This window comes from Natator depressus, chromosome 1, assembly GCF_965152275.1.
Source record: "Natator depressus isolate rNatDep1 chromosome 1, rNatDep2.hap1, whole genome shotgun sequence".
Classification (NCBI taxonomy): Eukaryota; Metazoa; Chordata; order Testudines; family Cheloniidae; genus Natator; species Natator depressus.
In genome coordinates this window covers 105904060-105919799 of record NC_134234.1, presented here as the reverse complement: position 1 = coordinate 105919799, position 15740 = coordinate 105904060, and the positions used below count along the sequence as shown (strand labels likewise).

General features: G+C 37.5%; 1 protein-coding gene across 4 annotated transcripts in view; it reads right to left on the bottom strand.

Annotated features, from left to right (window-relative positions):
* Positions 1–15740, bottom strand: part of MYO16 (myosin XVI) — a 576974-nt gene that overhangs the window by 248043 nt on the left and 313191 nt on the right. For all 4 annotated transcript variants that reach the window (XM_074963511.1, XM_074963520.1, XM_074963529.1 and 1 more), the window contains exons 12-13: positions 13101–13166; positions 7487–7614 (exon numbers count right to left, since the gene is read on the bottom strand). In XM_074963511.1, the coding sequence (XP_074819612.1) occupies positions 7487–7614; positions 13101–13166 (194 nt within the window). The remainder of the gene's footprint in view (positions 1–7486; positions 7615–13100; positions 13167–15740) is intronic.

Below are 15740 nucleotides of genomic sequence, written 5' to 3'. Positions count from 1 at the left end.
AGCCATCCATGGCACTGATGGGACATGAAGTTGTCTTACATTATTACATTTTCAGACCCATGTGATTCTACACAAAAAAGGTCCATGTATTTGTCAGAGAGGGGCCTCATAAACTGATGCAGATTTAGGATGAATATTGCTGATCTGTCTATCTTAGAAGTTTAATTTTGGTTTTTAAAAAGCAATATAATTTTATTTCCATGCATTTCCATGCTGTTCATTACTGTAGTAGTAGGCAGAAATGGCAGAGCTATCAAACAGTTCCATATATGAAGCGTGTATGGACTGCATCTGGTCCCTTACCAATATGGAACTACCTAACACTAATAAGGTAGTTAATCCCTTAGACAGTTCATTAAAATTCCTTTTTGCCCCAACTACTATGAACCAACATGCTAAGAAAGAAGGAGAAGATGGTTTTATCGGGGGAACCAATGGGTAATGTTAAAGTTTGCTCTGAATTTAATGTTAATGTTGATCTGAATTGTCCCACAGTTCACAAATGTAAGTGGGGGGGTTCATCATTTGGGAAATATATTGGGACTTTGAGCACCTTGATATAAGGAGGAAAACAAGCAACTATTAACAGGTGTAAGCAATTAACGCTGATAGACCGATCTGCTATTACCACATGTCATGACTTTTTAAAGAAATAAATATGCAGAAGTGGACACTGATGTAGGTTATGGTTGGTCAAACATTTTCCATTCAAACTGTTTTTTGACTGAGAACTGGATTTTTGACATAACATTTTTCTGATTTCCTTAGAAAATGTTAGCATTTTGTAAAAAAAGAGAATGACCCAAACTTGAAAGGTGCCTCATGGGAGTTGTGGTTTAGGTGCTTATACCCCCATTCTCTTCTATGGGCTGGGCTCTCTGGCAGAAAACACAATGGCCAAGGACACCTATGATATACCTTCTTCCCTCACCATAAGCTCAGCCCACAGAGAAGAATAGGGGCATAAGGCACCCAAACAACTCCTCTGAGGCACCAAGGTGCCATTTTGAATAGAAATATTTCACGTTTCATAAAGGAGAAATACATTAAAAAATTTTTTGTAGTGCAACTGCTATATCAAATTTTAATAAGGAGAATGGATTGAGAAGCGATATATCTAAGCAGTAGATATGTACAGCTTGTTTCTGTTCAGTTACGTGCTACTTTATATGCAAGGTAGAATAGCTGCTCATAACCACAAACTGAATTTGTTTCTGTTGGGGAAACTTTGTTTTTTTGTCTGGACATTAAACAGAACATTTAAAGCTTTGGAATAATGTCTAAAATGAGCCCCATTTTTTTCCCTGAAAATTGAAACCACTTTTTGGAACCTGCCACTCATTCAACAGAAACCTATTTACTTTGAGTTTGAGACAGCCTGTGAAACATGTCATGTGTGTAAACCACCATCCCTAAGCATTTTATCAATATCTCCAACATTGGTGCTTTTCTCACTCCTGTGAAGAAAAAAGCTACTCTATTTTTCAATGAAGTTCCTCTTCCAAGTTCCTCCTCTTCATGAAGGTTTCATGAGTGCTACCAAAAGATTTCACACAGATTAATGCCATTTTCATTAGCATCTTGCAAGTGTTTAAAATGAATGAAAACAAAGGGAGTCAATGTGCAGTAGCCATGTAATTCATTATCCAATTGCTTGTCCACATGTCAGGGTGAAATGCACAATGTGTCCCTGAGTCTCGCAGAGTGCCTAAATGTCTAAGGACCAATATCTTTTGGAAATTTCAACAGGCCAACAGTAACATCTCAAAGGAATACAATGCTATGGCTCTGCACAGTAAAGTTTTTCCACCACTAGCATTAAAAGTAGATTAGGTATACACTATAGTTGTCATCTCAGATATTTTTTAGTGAGTGAAGTTTTGGGATAAATGTTTATTTTCAGTTACCAGAAAGTACTAGAACCAGAAGTGCAGAATACTGAAAAAAATAGGTTATTCTTGCACTATTTCCATTCATGACTTGAATGAGAAGTCATAGAAGTCTTGTTCATTTGAACTGCCAACCAACTTTGGAACCCCCAAGAGATTCCAATAAGCTATAAATATGCACTAAATTTTTGGATGCTCCTCTGAACCCAAATTCTAAACATTTCCTGGTGTGCCAATTATTAATGCTAAAATCTATTCTGATACTAAGTTATACACAGGTTGAAGAAAATCAGCTGGCAGATTGTAAACTCTTTGTGGGAGGAGTTCTTTTGTTCTGAGTTTGTACAGCACCTAGCACAAATGGGATTCTGGTCCATGATTGGGCTTCTTAGGTGCTACTGCAATACAAATAATTAAGAATATTAAGAATAGCTATAAAAGTATTGTGTTTATATAAACATGCTTATTGTTATATAATATTGACATTGGAGATAGATGTAACCCTTTTTTTTGCAACTGGAAATAATGCATCACTAAAATTTTTTAACCAGAATTATGTACTTTAAAAAATAAGATGCACAATAATACATTAATGCTTTCTGATGATTAATTCTAGTAGAAAATAAGGGGTGATGAAACATTGAGAAAACAAAACAAAATTAGGTTCCCCAGTCTATCATTTTTAAGGGAAGAGAATCTCACTCCTTTTCAGATTTACACTGGGTTTATAAATGTGGCTTATTTAGTTATTAGGCCATTGGACATTAACATTACTGGTTGCTAAAATGGGTAACAGACTAAAATAATTCCTCTGATGTATGTGTTTTAAATGCGTTGTTTTAATCACCAAATTAGACATTAATGTCCCATAGAAGGGAGGCTAAATTTGCTAAGGATGCTTGGCTCTCACCAAGACATCTATAAACTATTGTGTAGTTAGGCTTTCTGGATAATTCTAATGCTTATCTTGTCAGTTCTTAATGCATTTCTAAAGTCATGCATGCCTTGAGGGGAGGAGAAGGAGAACTTAAGCAAGCAAGAAAAAAACAATGTATTAGAAACTGGTTTGATACAGGGAAGTCCACCCCTTGGCTGTAATAAGCACATAGTACAATCTAACTATATTTTAACACAAACTGCACCCTGCACTGTTTTTCCTCTATTGAACATTACAAGTCAGTGGAGAGAATAGAAAAAAACAAACCAAATTACGGTGAATAAATGGCAAAAAAAAAATCTACACACAACCCTACAACATTTGGCTAAATGCATCACTAGTGTAACATCATGCACTTCAATCGAGTTAAGCTAAGGAAACATTTGGTCATTTGCAGAGTGGACAAAATGGAAATATTTGCTCATAACACCAAACCCCCCAGGGAAGAGACTTAAGAAGCATATTTGCATGAGAAAAGAGATATTTTAAGAGAAAATATGAGGAGTTACAGAAAGCTAATTAAACAGACATTGCAGATGAGCTGCAGAAGAATTGGCTCTTTTGCTAATTTGGGGGAGATTATGTGATGGAAAAGAGAGGAAATAGATGGTAGATCAGCAGCGGGACCAGGCACAGGGGAAGATCAGGTGCATGAAGTAAACTGAAGCAAGACAATAGAGAATTTTAAAGGACAGGGGAAAAGTTTTTACTGAATCGCAAAATGAAAATATAGGGCCTAATTCTCATTTGCAATAGAGCCCCTTTACTACACTCTGTGAAGTGTAAAGATCCATTGAAGTGGATCCAAATTACAATTACACCCACTGTGAAGGCAATATAAATTAGCCTTAGCATAAATGCAAACAAGGCCCACAGTTCTTACCCAAAGAGTAAGATTGAATATAGGGTAGTGCTGGATTTTCGTTTGGTTGTTTTTTGTGGGTAGGAGTGGAAGTCAGTAAATCTCTTACTATGTGGATCCACAAATGTCTACCCTCTGGGGAGGTCAGAGGGCAGGAGCCATGGGAGTCACTGAAGTCCTCTGTTTATCCTCAGGCTGGGTGGAGGATTCCTTTCCTCTCCATTTTATTTATTACTATGTATTTGTATTGTGGTAGTAGTTAGAGGCTCCAGCCCCATCAAAGTTGTACAGACATATAATGAAGAGACAGTCCCTGCATTTAAGAGCTTGTAATCTAAGTGTAAGTTTAGAGACAACAGGGAGAGACAATAAAGCAACATGGGGGTGGGGGAGTTGATATATAAGGAAATATATTGATAGTAATCTGCACTAATTGAGCTGTCTAGCTGCATAAGGCTAGATTACGTTTTTGAATTAAACCACAGCTATAGAAGATAGACACTAAATTCACTAATAAAACAAGATGACGTGCTTGATGAGGGTGATCAGGATGAAAGAGTGTACAGTATGTGACACTATTTCCAGGTTTCCATAGTGTCTTCCAAAAAATGTACTAGATTGTTTGATGTACTGCAGACAAAATAAAGCATTTCTGTAGTGTGTGTGTTTTTTCTTTCTTTCTTTCCAGACTCTTCAGGAGGAATTCAAAAAAGGGTAATTTGGTCACAATAGTAGTGTCGCTTTATTCTTGTGTAACAGTAAGCAGTTAATGTGAGTACAACATGTTGACAATTGAAAATGCAAAGCAAAACATACGTGCTAAGTATTAATACTGTGGGATCTGACTAATTTGCTTATCTACACATCCCACACTTTGCACTCAAAATTGACAACCTCTCTTCACTTGTTAGTAAAGATTATTGTTGTAAGAACTATTACTAAAACACCGTTATTTTTATAAATGTTCTGTGCTGAGACTATAGCGCATTGACATCAATAATTAAAACTAGACTAGGATCAGGGGGTAGCCATGTTAATCTTTGTGGAACCACAAAAACAACACTGGACTCCTTGTTGTAAAACTAGACTAGACTTGTCAAACAAATGAATATCTTTGCTTATTTTTCTTAATACATTTCACTAACTCATTAATTCCCTTTGCACGTGCAGACCCTTATGCCAGCCTGGATTACCATTTAACTTCAAGAGGACTCCACATGGTGATACAGTCTATCCATGTGAATCACTTTACATGATCAGGGCTTCCTGCAATAGCTCTCCTGCTCATTAGTACATATTAGCAAGATTTTACTGTATTAAGCAATTACTAAAGACAAACCAAACAAGGACTAACAAGATCAGCATGCTTCAGACTCTGGGCTAGCTGCTTGCCTGTGTGGAGGGCTGATACTTTACTCTCTCCAACGTACCAGTGTAGCAGTATAGTTCAGACTACCCACCTGACCCAGAAATAGAAGAAAATACCACAAGGAGAACAAATAAAGGATTCCTGTTAACTCAGAAGCCACTGTCTGTGTCATTTTGGAACCACACCACTGATATTTTATTATTATTAATAATGTTAATGAGACTAATAAAGGGATTTCTCATGACCACTTGTGACCAGGAGAAATGGCCTTACAATAATTGTGTTTAGCTTTGGTTTATATAAAATGGGCATTAATTAACTAATTAAAGTAATAAAATTATTTAATTTTTAAATAATTTAATTAATTAATAAGATGAGCATTCATTAATTAAATATATGAATCTCGGCATTCAAACCCTGCTAATGATTCATGATGGGGGTTATATTACAGTTGCACATAGCAGAATCTAAACTGATTTCAGACAGGAAAGAACTTTTGAATATCGCTTCAAGTACTTCAGAAAATTCTCAATTCCCCCTGGTCTTTCAGGGTATGTCTACACTGCAATTAGACACTTGCAGCTGGCCTATGACTCGGGCTTGCAGGGCTCAAGTAAGGGGCTGTTTAATTGTGGTGTAGACATTTGGGCTGAAGCTGGAGCCTGAGCTCTGGGACTCCGCCACCTCATAGGGCCCCAGAGACCAGGCTCCAGCCAAGCCTGACCATCTACACTGCAATTAAACAGCCCCTTAGCCTGAGCCCCACAAGCCTGAATCAGACCGCGGGTGTCTAATTGCAGCGTAGACATACCCTCAGTTATTGTTAAAGAAAAGAGAGAGAGCGAGTATTGTCCAATGACCCTAACTCTTAGTGTTAGGCTATCCAGTAGGTCATAGCTTTACAAATTATTTTTATTATTTATTATTATTATTTTTATCTGACCCACCAAATCTTTCTCTCTTCAGCTTCCAGTTCCATACTAAACTTTGGATCCAAGTAGAGTCCAACTAAAAGGTGCCTGAAATGTGTATATCTGTGGATTGCGTTGGATATAACATACAGACATCAAGTTCTAATGATCTCAGCAGAACACTCTAACATCATCCCTCCATCAGGTCACTGATATACTGTAACCTAGAATGAACTGGATCGGGGCTCAACATCCTGAGCTCTGCTGAACCAGTATTGCCTCCCTCCTTATCTAAAATTATCACCATCATCTGCTCTGTAGCTAAACCAGTTCTTTAGTGAACTGAATATCTCTCCATTTATAGCATTTGCCAACATTATACATTAGTATCTTAATTTGGTATCTGACATTTTTCAAAATGTAAGTAGATTTTATCTACGGCTCCACCTCATACATTATTGTTGCCAACTTCTCAATGCTATTAATCTACCAGTTATGTCCCAAATGGATATGAAATGAGCGTTCATATTCTGTGGAGCTCTTCATCAAAAATACTGAATGCCAGGAAATTTCTTATTTTTATCAGAACGAATTATTTCACCTCAATAAAAATATAATTAAAGAGAATGTGAACACAGGATAAGGATTTTCTGCTGCTTCTGCTGCTGCGTAAAGGTCACTGTTCCCTGCACAGTTCAGTAACATCTCCATTCTGAATATGTTGTAAAACAGGTTTATGGTTTGTTTCAGCCAATCAGCAGTCAGTTTTTCCATAAAAGTACAGCTTTGTTTTTAAAAGTGCACAGTATTTTTAAATGAACACATATTACACACATGTTTACTTAGTATATTCAGTGAAGCTCAGGGAATATACAGTGCTTCTATTGATTAGAAAAACATTGATCTATTAAAGTACAATTTAATGAAAATGTATACATGTGATTATGTCTATTCACTTACCTCAACTTTCATAACCATGAGGCAGTTTGATTAGCCAGTTCTGTCTAATTTAGGTATTTATATGGCCCCTAGTGCAAGCAGCCCCACAATCCATAAAGTATTTATAACTACAAATACTTCTATCCCCATTTTACAGGATGAGGAACTGAGGCACAGAAAGACTTGCTCAGAATCACCCAGGAAGTCCATGGCAGAGCAGGGACTTTAAGCCATGTCTCCCAAGTCCTAGGTTACATCTGAGCCATTGGACAATCCCTCCTTTCTAGTTTGGATCCTAGTTCATAATCAGTTTGATATAACTAAAAAACAAAAACAATTTTGGACAAATCTTTGTTATTAAAGATGCAGTTGAATGAAGCTGATATTTCCCCAATAAAATGAATAACATTTACATTGAATTAACTATTTTCTTTCACACTGTTATGTTGCAATATATGAGACAGATGACTAAATCAATTGGAGGGGAAAAATAAAAAGGAAAGCTTGTCTGCAGAGTCCCTGGGGAAACATTTCAAAGGCATGAGTTATAAATCACTTAATAGAAAGATAGAATTTCACCTGAGAATAAAGCATTGAGGACGTCGCTCCTGGAAAAGCATGTGGTAAGCCCTTTCAGCACAGGAGAATATATGTGGGGGAAGTGAGGAACACAGTTTGCCAGAGTCACTTAGGTAAAGTTGAGTGACCTGAAAAATAACTGAATATTAACACAGGTGGCAAATTCTAAACCAATATTGTTTCATCTCTTCAATAAGGGGCTTCCTTAAGACTCCCTGGACAATATAAACAAACTATTTGGGTTCCTTAAACTATTTGTAAAGCATTTCATTAACGCAATAAATATATCAATATCACCACAAGAGTTCTATTTAAGATATGCTATTTTAATACTTAATTATAATAATGGTGGCCAATCATGCACATTTGGCCAATTGTTAAAAACCAGATAATATATTAAGTTACATTATTTATACTTCACATGATAATCCTTCAATGTCCTGGTTTTAAAATATTAAACAAAAATAGCATGGCTGCCCTCTGAAATAATAAGACAGAGATCAATGAAATTAGGTTACAAGTTAATTAATTTATTATATGACACAGCAGTCTCCCAGTAATACTTTATTTGCAATTTAGAAACACTTCTGCAATACAGATAATTAGCAGCATTCTCTACTCTCATTGGCTAAAAATGGCAAAAAGCAGTTATCCTACTGTTAGCCTACATTCCTCTGAGACAAACCTGACATTTAAGGACTGTTAACTAATTAGAATCATAGCCTTCAGCAAAATTGGCTTGTAAATATCTATAGTTGAGCTCATTTAAAAAATGCTGAGCCTGACTTAAGTACTATTGTTATTCACTAACTGTATCTCTGTATTAGATGAGATAACACAGAGCTACTCACCTACCCTAGAAAGTGAATATTTCCTTTTTCTTTTTGTCATGAATAGCAGAATATTTCAACAAGTTACAAACCACAGACTCGATCCTAAAAAAACCTTGATATTCATGACTAGTCCCACTGAACTCATGTGTTAAATATTTGCAAGATCAGATTCCCAATTAATAAATCAGACTTTTTATTATTTATATCTTATCATTGTCTTAAAGAAATACTGCATATAGGTAGCAAGATGGGACTATTATAGTACTTGTTGCCTTTACAAGGGACTACTTACACACCGCCCAGATGACACCTGTAGGTTCCTAGGAGCTATTATTGCTTCATTATTATAAATTGACACTGGCACCAAGTGCAATAACAGAAATCTGTGTTCACTAGCATGTACTTTATATCATCTGTGAAAGAAAAGTTTCTCATAAAATGATTTATTTTCAGTAATTAGAAGGTTACTAGAAATAAGTGTTGGAGGTCATTGGAGTATTTTTAAAGCTAAAGGCTTTAAAAGATTATGAGAAGTGATTTTAAAAAAAGTACATGTGAAATATTGGTGTTGTTGAATGTGATCTTTTCAGTACTTCATCAGTGGCTTTAAAAAAATACTGTCACCCCCAATGTTTCTTTCTATTTTTGACTGACAATAATTGAAAAAATAAGGGCAGTAAGTAATTAGTCACATTGTGCAACATGTCAGCATATATAGTGGTTTATGGATTTACACAATCTATTTTCATTACATTAATACTCAGCACATCTAACAGTTATGGGATTCAATGTAATATAAGCTAAGGAGATGCAGAACATTTCTGTAATTAGTGCCAAACAACCATACCATCTTGAAATGCAATGGCAATCAGAAGTCACCACTCAAAATCACCACAGTAATCTTCATAAGAAAATATTTTCTCCGCATATTTAGATAAAAAATGGCCCCGTATTTCTTGAATATTTTGAGTTCAAAAACAAGAAAAATTTAAAGAAATAGAATTTGCTTCTTAATTATTCTTATTTCTATTGTGGTATTGCCTAATGGCCCCAAGACAGGGATCAAAGCTCCATGGTGCTAAGTGCTGTACAAACACAGAACAAAAAGACAGTTCCTGCCCCAGAAAGTTCACAGTCTAAGTAGTTATTCACCGAATCAATAAATATTTTAATAAGGATTAGTCTTTCATGGTTTTTTTTTATACTACTCATATTACCAGGGTATTTATGAGCATGGTAAGTTCTTTCTCATTTCCCCTTGTTCAAAATACTTTTCCTTATTTTTCTTATTGATAACAGGTTTTTTAAGGGTTTAATGTCTCAAACATTTTTGAATAATTGGTAATTTCACTCTCTCCTCCTTTATGATTGGGTCAGCTTTTTCTCTATTAATTTGTTTTTCACTGATATGTTTGTAAAATTTCTTTATATTCCCATATGTCTACAATTAACATGGTCTACTTTTTGTCTGGCCTCCTCTTTCCCCAGAATAGAAACCATTTTGATTGCCTTGTTCTTCTTCAGTATACAGTAAAGGATCTTAGACTGCTCCACCATCTGCATCAGCTATTTCTTGTTTCAGACCTAACTCTTTGTCAGGGGAATTGTTGCTTGTTGCACCTCTAGTCTGCCAGGATTTCCCAGCCTTCTTCTACAGTGGTAGATTTTAATACTTCTTCCTGTCTGGCCTTACTCAGTAGGATCATGATCCAAAGCCCAACAAAGCCTATGGGAAAGATAGCCATTAACTTCAATGGGCTTTGGAACAGACACCAACCTACTCCTACTGAAGTCAACTGAATAGCTCCCATTGCCTGCAAAGAGAGCAGTATTGGGTCTTGATTTCTTAATTCCTCCTTATCTGCTTTCTTAGCATCCAAAATACTGATGATGGTGCTTTCTGAGAATCTATTTCCTAACTGCTGAATTGCAGTGCTTTGTGGTCAACGATGTCCAGCTTCCCTCTTATTCTTACATTTTCAGAAAGTGCCCCTTTGCAGGTCCGAAGTAGATCCAGGATTATTCCTCCTCTAGTTGGAAGAGATTAGTTTATGTTCTTGAACAATGTCGTTGGTTCGTAGAGTTACACCGAGTATGGACTGCCTGAATTATTAAGTCCTTCATGATAATTTTGACATAAGGGCAAAAATCAGGTCCTGTTGACTTTTACCTCAAAAACAGGGACAAAATAGCACCAGCCATGTTATTTTGCCATTGTATTCTGATCAAACAAGAAATACCTGTGTCAAGGTTCCTCCCCCACTCTGAACTCTAGGGTACAGATGTGGGGACCTGCATGAAAAACCTCCTAAGCTTATCTTTACCAGCTTAGGTCAAAACTTCCCCAAGGTACAAAATATTCCACCCTTTTGTCCTTGGATTGGCCGCTACCACCACCAAACAAATACTGGTTACTGGGGAAGAGCTGTTTGGACACGTCTTTCCCCCCAAAATACTTCCCAAAAACCTTGCACCCTACTTCCTGGACAAGGTTTGGTAAAAAGCCTCACCAATTTGCCTAGGTGACTACAGACCCAGACCCTTGGATCTTAAGAACAATGAACAATCCTCCCAACACTTGCACCCTCCCTTTCCTGGGAAATGTTGGATAAAAAGCCTCACCAATTTGCATAGGTGACCACAGACCCAAACCCCTGGATCTGAGAACAATGAAAAAGCATTCAGTTTTCTTACAAGAAGACTTTTAATAAAAATAGAATTAGAAATAAGAAATCCCCCCTGTAAAATCAGGATGGTAAATACCTTACAGGGTAATTAGATTCAAAACATAGAGAACCCCTCTAGGCAAAACCTTAAGTTAAAAAAAGATACACAGACAGAAATAGTTATTCTATTCAGCACAATTCTTTTCTCAGCCATTTAAAGAAATCATAATCTAACACATACCTAGCTAGATTACTTACTAAAAGTTCTAAGGCTTCATTCCTGGTCTATCCCCGGCAAAGACAAAATGTAGACAGACACACATACCCTTTGTTTCTCTCCCTCCTACCAGCTTTTGAAAGTATCTTGTCTCCTCATTGGTCATTTTGGTCAGGTGCCAGCGAGGTTACCTTTAGCTTCTTAACCCTTTACAGGTGAGAGGAGATTTCCTCTGGCCAGGAGGGATTTTAAAGGGGTTTACCCTTCCCTTTATATTTATGACAACCTGCATAATATACAATGACCTGCAGATAGTTTACTTTGTAAGAAGTGGAAGTAATTCCAGTGGGCAAGCTCATAGGAGATCAAAGGGTTATGTGCTAAAATAGACAGGCTAACCCTTTACCTTTTGCCATACCCCACAATTCCAGCAGTGCACTTCGCAGGTTTTGGGAGAAGAGGCAGAAGCAGAGGCCTGGTGTACAAACTCAATACGTAACTAATGCCCAGGCCTGCCTCCCCTCCCCCTCCGGCCATAGATGCTACTACAAATTCAGAGTTCCGGTGTCTCCAGTGGGAGGGGAGAGGTCTTGGACCCGGCTTCCTGCTTCCCAGAACCCCTGCCATCTCCTCGTTCTGCCTCCTCTACCTCTTCATCTTTCAGGGTCACTCTAGGAGAGATGGCAGCACAGTAAGGCCATATGCAGCAATGCAAAGTGAGGGGAAGAGAACCCCTTGCACATGCATGTGCCTCTTGGAATGCAACTCATGTATAAGGCAGGACCCCCATTGACAAGGAAACTGGAAAATGTAGCACATGCGGAGACTTCAGTTTTACACTGTTAATACCTGTTCGTTAACATGCTGTATTGTTGCAAACATTTCTGAGCTATGCAATAGGGGTAGCCTCTAAAAACAGTGTGTGGCTCACCAAAGGGTTTTAGTGGATTTTGTGCCCCTGTACTACCTTAAGGTTGTCCAGTCCTACTCCAAGAGGAAAGGGCTTGAGGAATTCCATATTCAGATCAGGTGGGTGATTTCCAATTTAAGGACCCAATTTTAATCTGCTGGCCCTGCCACATGTACTTTACACCATTTGTTTCCCCCAGTTTACTATTAGGTCATACATGTGACATTTTAAACACTCACAACCTACAGTCTGCTAATGGTGATTCTGAATACTACAAACTCTCTGTAAGTCTTTCAAGCAAAATTACTACATGTTTGTACAGTGCTTAGCACAAGGGCCCCCATCTCAATATAACAGAAATAAAACATAATAATAATAATAATAATAATTAATAATTAATAGGCAATATTTAATGCTTCACACTGACACTGCATCTAAAATGACAGGGTTAGACTGAAACATGACATGTAAAACATAATGTAAATGTATGTTATGCCTACATTGCAAGAGTAACAATGTTTTGATACTGAAATGACAGACACCTTATCTATAAGTGGATTGGATTTCATCAAGTAAGATTAGTGAAAGAGAGCTTTGCCCAGGCCCAGTTGAACTATCACTTTTAGGTACCTTTTTTCTTTTTTTTGTTGGTACCCAAATAATCCATGAATGAAATATTGTTCTGCTTGTTGTCACCTCTAGCAAGATTTCTGTTTCACACTAGTAGCACTCAAGGAGAAGATAAGTAACAGGCAACATAATAAAACAAAATAAAAATGTTTATGGCCTGAAGGAGACATTCATAAAGATATGAACAAGACACTGTGCACCTTAGGCAAAATTAAAGGTATTGCTACTAATGCAAAATTCAAATGAGATGTTCCTAATATGAAAAGAACAGAGGTATTGCTTATTTTTTTTACTTTTAGTGCTTTGGGATCCACTGAAATAGATCTACATCATAACATTTTTAGAAGAAAATACCTACCATAGTGGAATAAATTGGAAGTTCTTTAAATGGATTAACCAGCAACAGTATATCTCCAACGTAGGTCTGGAAAAAAAATATAATTTGTTTATTAAGTGATAAATTGGATCTTTCAGGAAGTTAATGATTCCCCTCCAGAAAAGATTTTTCACAAAAGCATCTGAAATCCAGTAATCAACAGACGAATCGCGAGTTCATAGTTCCACAATTCAGAAGCTTTTAAATTCTTGCTCTGAAAAACTAAGATCCAAATTTACAATTCAGATTGCATTATTATAAAAAGTGTAATTAATACTAAGTGCTTCATAAAGTAAAATGATTAACAAAGGAATTGCATTGCATATATTATTGTAAGATTATTTGTTAAATGAATCTGTGATTCACCATTTGTTAAACTTAGCAAAAATGAGTGAAGTTCCTATTACACAACCCAATTCTTCCATCACCTTTTTATGGGATAGACCATGCTAGTAGTGCTAGCAGAGTTAGATAAATTGAATGGGTATTAAAAAAGTTGTTACTGGGATAAACGACAGTAATCAACATAATTATGACAACCTAGATACATATAAATAAAAATCAAAATATTGACTCCCCTGAAGTCAATGATAAAATTCCAGTTGTCTACAATGGGGCCCGGATTTCACCCGCAATATTAGAACACACACTACATGAATCCACTGGGCTGCAGTCTCCAGTATATCCTGACTGCTTTTTGTCTTACTCCTTATTCAGCTACCAATGGACTATAGCTAATGTCTCCACACATCTCCAAGTTCCTGACACAGGAGGCATGGCCAGGTTGTCTATTTACTGGATTGCCATATCAGCTCTTTGGGGCCACAAGCAGCCAGTGCAAGGCTTCTCTAGCTTGTACCAGAAAGCACACCAGTGACGGGATGGCCTCAGGAACCAGGATATTTAAAGATGACTTTAAACCACCTTTCCCACCCACCTCCACCCCAGTTTTTCACCCACCAAAGATTGCCCATAACAGAATCTGGGACCATTGATTCCTACAATGGTATTTAGTTTTTAACCTTGTTCATACATGGGGACAGTTGAAGTGTAGTTTCTATAAAGAATAATAACAAAAGAACATAAGAGCAAGCCAACTGAAACACATATTGGCCCTGATTATTTTAACACTATACTCTATAGAAAAATACAAATAAACACTGAATAATTGTTTGGTGCCAAGTGCTTTTCTAATTAATTCATAAAATTCTAATACCATGAGGTGCTTTGTCAAACTGATAATGACTGAAATAATAGCTGTAGTTGTTGAGGAAAAGTAGAGTTTAGTAATTTTTTTTCACATACTAAAAATAATGTGAACTTCTGTTGTTGGCTTTACATTGTATTAGAACATCAAAAAGTGTTTTTCAAGATATTCTTAATCAAATAATTCAGTTATTATTGTGCTTTTAAAAGATTCTGCCCACAAACACTGACTTATTTAAAGAAAAATGCGTCAGACACACTGCTACCAAAACAAAACAAAACAAATGTGGATGTGATTGCAGAGCCATTGGTCATTATCTCTGAAAACTCATGGCGATCGGGGGAAGTCCCGGACGACTGAAAAAAGGCTAATGTAGTGCCCATCTTTAAAAAAGGGAAGAAGGAGGATCCTGGGAACTACAGGCCAGTCAGCCTCACCTCAGTCCCTGGAAAAATCATGGAGCAGGTCCTCAAGGAATCAATTCTGAAGCACTTACACGAGAGGAAAGTGATCAGGAACAGTCAGCATGGACTCACCAGGGCAAGTCATGCCTGACTAATCTAATTGCCTTCTATGATGAGATAACTGGCTCTGTGGATGAGGGGAAAGCAGTGGACGTGTTGTTCCTTGATTTTAGCAAAGCTTTTGAACACAGTCTCCCACAGTATTCTTGCCAGCAAGTTAAAGAAGTATGGGCTGGATGAATGGACTATAAGGTGGATAGAAAGTTGGCTAGATTGTCGGGCTCAACGAGTAGTGATCAATGGCTCCATGTCTAGTTGGCAGCCGGTATCAAGTGGAGTGCCCCAAGGATCGGTCCTAGGGCCGGTTTTGTTCAATATCTTCATAAATGATCTGGAGGATGGTGTGGATTGCACCCTCAGCAAGTTTGCAGATGACACTAAACTGGGAGGAGAGGTAGATATGCTGGAGGGTAGGGATAGGATACAGAGGGCCCTAGACAAATTAGAGGATTGGGCCAAAAGAAATCTGATGAGGTTCAACAAGGACAAGTTCAGAGTCCTGCACTTAGGACGGAAGAATCCAATGCACCGCTACAGACTAGGGACCGAATGGCTCGGCAGCAGTTCTGCAGAAAAGGACCTAGGGGTTACAGTGGATGAGAAGCTGGATATGAGTCAGCAGTGTGCCCTTGTTGTCAAGAAGGCCAATGGCATTTTGGGCTGTATAAGTAGGGGCATTGCCAGCAGATCGAGGGACGTGATCGTTCCCCTCTATTCGACATTGGTGAGGCCTCATCTGGAGGCCTCATCTCATCCACCACACTACAAGAAGGATGTGGAAAAATCGGAAAACGTCCAGCGGAGGGCAATAAGAATGATTAGGGGACTGGAACACATGACTTATGAGGAGAGGCTGAGGAAACTGGGATTGTTTAGTCTGAGGAAGAGAAG